Raw genomic sequence first — 6,923 nt, 5'->3', positions numbered from 1 at the left:
GTATTGCATCGAGCGCTTTATCTACTAGGACGCTAAGCAGTACAAGGCCTATGTCCCTCTACGACTACTTTGCTAAGAAATACAATATCCGTATCTACTACTTTCTAATATCTTCTAAGAGTAACGTCTGTCTGTTACGCTAAGATTTGCTAGTTGTCTTAGTCCTCGTTGTTTAACTTCGCGCTAAGAGTAACCTCTATTACGCTAAGACTTAGTAGTTGTCTTAGGCTTAAGGTTATTGTTAACCTTCTTATTTCGCTAAGGTTTGCTACTTGTCTCGGGCTTAAGATTATTATTAATCTTCTTATCGTTACACTTCTCGTCTGTCTATTACGCTAAGATTTGCTAGTTGTTTTAGACTTAAGCTTATTATTTAACTTCTCGTAGATAACTGCTAATTAATATCGGCCTATTCTATAAGGCGATTAAGGTAATTACTAAAGCTGCCTAGGCTAAGTTCCTTAATCTAATCCCTTAATCTCCTTAGGGCTATAGGACTTGTTTAACTTATCGACATTGCCGCGGATTAAGTACATTAATACAGGAACTGCATAGCCTTACTATTATCCAATTAGGCCCTTTAGTATAGTAGTTAAGTACGCTCTGCGGTATAGCAACGGAGCGTAGCTACTTAAGGACCGCCTATCTAGTAGCTATAATGCCTCTAATTATATAGACTGCCGATAGTCGGAGGCAGAAATAGCCGAGCTAATAGGCGCGAGAGCGGTTACAATCTATATACTTACGTAATGCTCGATCGAGAATATCTCTTTTATACTAGAGTAACCTGGGTTCGAATCTCGGAGGGGCTATATTCTTTTACTAAGGTCTTAAGGTTCGAGTCCTACTCTCGTTATCTTCTTTTGCTAAAGTCTTATTATTGTACTAAGGTCTTGTCTTTATGCCTAATATCCTTTTTAGCTCTTTAAACATAGGAAGTAATATCCGCGCTTCTTAAACCTATAGGCTCCGAGATGCTAGTATAACTGTTATCGCGGCGACGCTAATATAATCTATAAGCTTCTTAACAATTAGACCGGCTTAGTCTCTAGTGTCCTTATGTTTTACCTTAATTAGAGCGATGCGAGCTACTATATCGTAGGCGATAGTTGTTAGCGATCGTTAGTCCTATTTAGCGGGTAAAGTCGTCGAATTGCTAGATATTTATACCTATAGAGTATTTAGCTGCGTTTACTGCTTCCGCTAATATTGTCGGATTAGCGGTATATACTATCGAGAATATAGTGCATCTTACGGCTAAGAAGGTTGCGGTTAGACGAAGTATGCTTCTAAACTAGCGGCGTTATAAATACCGAAAGTTAATAAGAATTGCCGGATAGGGGCTTCTCGACGTATAATACCTACTATCGCCGGTTATTAAAACTTGCAGAAGTTTGCTAAAAGTTAATAAAACTTCGGATTAGGGCTTCTTAACGTACAAGATCTACGGTTACTAGGTCTTACTAAAAGTTGATAAAAGTTTAAATATAGGGTTTGTAAGGTACAAGATCTACTATCGCTAGGCTTGCTAAATGTCGATAAAAGTTAAGCTAGATCTACGGTCGCCGAGTCTTACTAAAAGTCGATAAAAGTTAATAAAAGTTGTATAATATCTATAGTCGCTACGTCTTATAGAAGATTAATAAAGGTTCGAATATTAGAGGCGTAAGATCTACTAGCGCTAGGTCCTACTAAAAGTTAATAAAAGTTATATAAGATCTACGATCGCCGGGTCTTGCTAAAAGTTAATAAAAGTTCGAACAACCTCTACGGTCGCTAGGTATTGCCGGAAGTTAATAAAAGTCGATAAAAGTTCGGATAGTAGCTTCGTATAGCAGATGTCCTATCGCTAGGTCTTGCTAAAAGTTAATAAAAGTTAATAATAGTTAGTATAGTAGGAGCTAACCTTTTAGATATATTAGAGGATAAGCAATAGTTGTCCTTTGCCTAAACGATAGGCAGGCTATAAAACTGTAAGTAGATACTATACTTTCTAGCGAAGAAGTCGTAGAGGGACTTAGTCGTCTTAGTATCGGATAGACCCGTAAAACCTTATACTACTCGAATATAACCGCCTAAAGCGCTCGATATAGTAGGCGTCTTAGTGCTACTAGCTATATTAACTAGCTATATAAGGACATTTCGGGACATCCTAAGACTAAGACGGCGCTTAGTCTTCTCGCTAATGCGCTAAAGGCCTTCGACGATCGATAAATAGACTAGCTTTAGATTGCGAGTCGGCGAAGCTAGCGCTCCTACTCTAAATAATTATACTGCGGTGCCCTTCTTATGTTTTAATATAGCTCTTCTTGTATTTCGATATAGCTCGGTCCTAGTATTCGTCGTCGATAGCGTCGATATCGATTAAGGCATACGGCAGATCGCGATAATAATATACTTTCGGCGGGATACAGTTGTTATACCTAAGACTCGGCTCGCTTGCGTGCATTCTTTAGTATATATTATTAACCTATGTAGGAACATAGTAGAAGGTTTGTATCCGAGTTAGCTAAGTAATAGGGATATCTAGTAGGCTAATATATACGCCCCTTATATAAACTACTATAAGGGGCGTATATATTAGATATAGAACGCAAAGAAATGCTAAAGCAATAGAATACGCTTTTAGTATTTATTAATACTACTAACTTTATTAACTTCTAGCAGCTCTTACGGCTTCCTACGTCGAAAGAGTAGTATTAGGTAATAGCGACATCTATACCCGTAATTGGCTGAAAGTTGCTAAGAGTTCACGAAAGTTGCTAAGGGTAACTGAAATTTCATGAAATTTGATTGAGGCGCTAAAAATTCCATTTCCGGAGCTTTGCTAGTCTAGAGCCCGTCATTTCCGGAGCTTTGCCACTCTGGAGCTCCGTCCGGGGCTGCTGCGGCGGGCTATTGCTCCCTAGTTGCAGTAAACATCACCTCTTCTCCCCTGTCGTTGCTCCTCTACTGCTGAGCCTATCGATATCGCGATTATTCTCATACCAAACGCAATGCAATCTCGTTCGGACGCCTCATTGCTCGAAGCTGGAATGCAGGCGAGCATGCCGACCTTGCCCGCTTGAGCTCTGCAGATGTCAGCCCCTCAGCCCCAGTCTAGGTCACCTCTGTGACCAATCAATGTCCATCGCCAGTCAATGCTATCAGCCATATAAGCATGCAAGATGTTGTAGGTCGTACCGCTAAACAGAATTCTGTCTCTCTGGACTACGAAGACTCGTTATCAATGTCGTGAAGAGCAGACATTGCAATACCACCGAGCTCGATATCACTCACTCATATGTTATAACCGGGACAGTGGGCCTCGTAGGCGATAGGGCAGAATCGCAGCGAGAGTACTCGGACCGAGCAGCACTACTGAGGTTCTGCTCGTCCTGAAGCCTTGTGAACGTTTGATATACAGACGAGCTCCCAGAAGTTGGCAAGACTTGCACCACTTCAGCGTTCAGTCCCCAAAGCCTCGACACCTCTCTGCCAGCATGGGTTCCACAGAAACTACCAGTCCGCTCCACGTCGCCATCGTCGGAGGAGGTCTCTGCGGCATAGCCCTAGGAATCTCTCTCAAAAGACGAAATGTCCCCTTCACGCTTTACGAAAGCAGATCATCCTTCACAGAAATCGGCGCCGGAATAAATTTCAGTCCCGCAGGAGTCAGAGCACTACGTCTCATCGATCCATCCCTAGGAGAGAAAGTCTTCCAACTCGCCACACGCAACGAGCCTCCGAACGAAGATGTCTGGATGTACTGGAGATACGGAGCACCAGGCCCAAACCACCAAGACGGCGAACTGATCAAGACAATTCTATCTCCCCCTACAGGTAGCATGACATTACATCGCCAAGAACTCCTCAAAGCGCTAGCCGAAGAGATGGGTAGCGAGAACGCGAAGTTCAATAAGAAGCTCGAATCCTACTCGCAAGACGATACCAGCGTCACATTAATTTTCGCCGACGGCACGGCAGAGAAAGCCTCAATCCTCGTCGGCTGTGATGGCATCCACTCCAAAGTCCGAACAACCATGTTCGGCCCCAAAAGCAACCTCAGCAAAGCCGTCTTCTACGGCAGCATTGTCTACCGAGCCGTCCTCTCAATGTCCCAACTCGTCTCCGAAATCGGGGAATCCGCTCGCTCAGCGCAGATCCTAATGGGACCGGGCGGATACCTGATCACATATCCCGTCAACAGTGGTAAGAATGTAAATTGTGGTTTCTGGGCTTACAGGAAAGGTATGGAATGGGATCCGGACAGTGAGTGGCTGATGCCGAATCAAGGAGAGAGTTTTCGGAAAGATCAGGAGGGATGGGGGGAGACGGTGAGGAGGGTTTTGGGGTTGTATGAGCGGGATCCGGCGATGTGGGCGGCTTTTGAGCATGGATGTCAGCCGGAGAGGTTTGCGGAGCAAAGGGTGATTTTGATTGGGGATGGGGCGCATAGTATGCCTCCGCACCAAGGTGAGCTTCGTGCTGTGTCTCGTGTGTCAGAGATGTAAGGTACTGACTCGCTCGCTCGCTCGCTTCAGGCTCCGGTGCTGCCACCGCTGTTGAAGACGCATACGTCCTCGGCGAAGTCTTGTCACTTCTCCAAGGTTCTGATGATCACAAAGCTATCGTGGAAGCTCTAAGAGCCACCGACCAGATTCGTAAGCCAAGATTTCAGCGTGTTCACAGGTACTCATCAGAGGGCGGACCAAGATGGTTTGACTTCTACAATCAAACACTAGAGGGCCTTGACGTTGAGGCATGGATCAAAGAGGGCGAGGCACGATTGAATTGGATTTGGTCTTTTGATTTGGAGGCTCATGCTGAGGAAGCGAAAGCTTTGTGTCGTGAAAGAGTAGCTCAAAGATAATGTCAAGTGATGTGAATATCTTGAAGCTCATTGTGTGCCCTGATTGCTGGTGATTGCAAGTGCCCTCAGTTGATGCGTCCCTTGTACGAGGTTGATTGTTTCACTTATGATCCCCTAGAGCGAGGATCGGAGGTGGTAGATTTGGTTCAGGCACATGCCCTCCAGCGTGAATAAGGATGGCGGCCAGTGGCAGATATATGGCAGCAACGAGGATTCCGAGTGCCATTGTCCATAGAGCTAATTGCACTCGGTTGTGCGATGTCCTGCCATTATGTGACTGAGCATATGTGAGTCTTATTTAATTGGCAAAGGCGGCTGAAAAGAGAAGAGATAGTCTATCTATTGCTATATATACAACACTATTGTAAGACACATGATTGGTTTTAAAATCTTGTCAAAGATTATGGCCTTTTCCTGCCCCGGTAGGTATTACGCTTGCTCCTCCTGAGAAGTCGCGGCCTACCGCCAATGTAAATGTAGGACAAGACACTGGTGATCAAGCAGATTCCTGCGAGCACAAGGTTCATGTTGCCATACCCAATCTTTTGCCTCAGTTCACCAGCAAGCTCAGGTCCCGCGGTGAGGCCGAAAGAGAATACCATGTTCGACAGGCCATACAGCTGTGCATACGGGCCCTGTTCTCCGAAGTAGTCCGGATTAACTTCATAGTATTTCTGGACGACTGCTCCGGCCTCGACGATGGAAGGTGAACCGACACCAGCAAGACCGACACCGCAGAGGCCCAAGAGAACGGCATAGATGGCGATCTGATCCTTGCCACCTTCATGCGGGATTCGAAGACAGATCAGAACTGGGACGAGGAAGCCAAAACTGAGGACAGCAACAGGTTTCGTACCGTATCGGTCAACGCACCAGCCAAGAACAGGTCCAAGTGCCAAGTCCGCTATTCCAAGGGGTATGAACATGAGGCCCGATTCCAGGGAAGAGAAGCCAAAAAGCTTGCTCGCCACGATGGGAATGGTAGAGTCGAAAGAGCCGAGTAGCAGGGCCTGAATGAGTGCTATCAGTAGCGCAGTGAGCAGCATCGGGTCAGATAGACATGGCAGGAGAGATATGTAGCGAGTTAGGCCTCCATACTCCTCCCGCGTTTTAAGGCGATAGTATTCGTTGTCGGGGTGCTTGCCGCCAAGTAGCGCCTGCTCCTCGCCTGCCTCGTCCTCATGTCCAGCTTCGCCATTGCCATTGCTATTGCCATTCGCTTGCTGTTCCGAGTCTTCATCATTGTTTTGCCCCTCGCTATGGGATGCGCTGAGGTCGCTGACAGTACTCGGGTCGTCGACTTCATACTTGAGCGCCGTCTTCTTTTCAATGACGAGCAATCGCATGATGAAGTCAACTACCAGAATTGTAGAGCCAAGCGCAAATACACCCTCGAAGCCGACCTTGTCATATAACACGCCACCTAGGACCGGAGCTGCAAGAGCGCCGACAGAGATGAAGCTGAAGATCTGCAATAATATTAGCAAGCGTTGATGGAGTACCACACAGAAAGAACGCACACTTCCAATGGTCTTGCCCAGGTTCTCCGGTCCGACAGTCTCCAAGGATAGGGCAAGGCCAATGGTCCAAACGAATGCGGCACTAATACCTTGCAGTACTCTTGCAAGAATGAGGATTGGAACGGTGCTGCCCAAAAAGAGCAGAATCGTGCTTGCCAGCAGAGCTAGGAGACCTGCAAGGAAAGGCGCCTGTCTCGAGGAGATCTTATCGGCAAGAAGTCCAGCCAAGGGCGAGAAGACCACGCTTGCAGCGGCATAAGCTGCGAGTAGTCCTGAAACCAGGCTCTGGACTTGTTCTGCTGGTACGCCGACACGATCTTGGAGCATGTATGGTAGGACCGGGACAATCAGGCCATAGAGGAAGGTATCGGTGAAGAGACCGATGCCGACGGTCGCGACGATGAAGAAGGTATTCGACCTCCAGGTGAGCCCGGCTGGTTTGACATTGTAGTCTTTCGAGAGCTGGAGGGTGTTGAGCAGCTTTAGCCACCCGTTTGGCTTACCCATGCTGGCGGCAGTCTTTCAAAGTCTGTGTCGTCAAGCTCACTCAG

At 46.4% G+C, this 6,923-nt stretch overlaps 2 protein-coding genes across 2 annotated transcripts; one reads left to right on the top strand and one right to left on the bottom strand.

Moving 5' to 3' along the window:
* Window positions 1-3,482: 3,482 nt before the first annotated feature.
* On the top strand, window positions 3,483-4,852 carry MYCFIDRAFT_43498 (uncharacterized protein; the record flags this gene model as incomplete). The annotated part of the gene is made up of 2 exons (XM_007932345.1): window positions 3,483-4,455; window positions 4,524-4,852. 2 exons carry the CDS (start codon window positions 3,483-3,485, stop codon window positions 4,850-4,852), a joined length of 1,302 nt encoding a protein of 433 aa, XP_007930536.1.
* Window positions 4,853-5,253: 401 nt separating this feature from the next.
* Window positions 5,254-6,879, bottom strand: MYCFIDRAFT_43551 (uncharacterized protein; the record flags this gene model as incomplete). Its single annotated transcript, XM_007932351.1, has 3 exons — window positions 5,254-6,030; window positions 6,136-6,321; window positions 6,373-6,879. 3 exons carry the CDS (start codon window positions 6,877-6,879, stop codon window positions 5,254-5,256), a joined length of 1,470 nt encoding a protein of 489 aa, XP_007930542.1.
* Between the last annotated feature and the right edge of the window lie 44 nt (window positions 6,880-6,923).

This window comes from Pseudocercospora fijiensis (assembly GCF_000340215.1).
Source record: "Pseudocercospora fijiensis CIRAD86 unplaced genomic scaffold MYCFIscaffold_9, whole genome shotgun sequence".
Taxonomy (NCBI): Eukaryota; Fungi; Ascomycota; class Dothideomycetes; order Mycosphaerellales; family Mycosphaerellaceae; genus Pseudocercospora; species Pseudocercospora fijiensis.
This window is presented reverse-complemented; position numbering and strand designations above follow the sequence as displayed.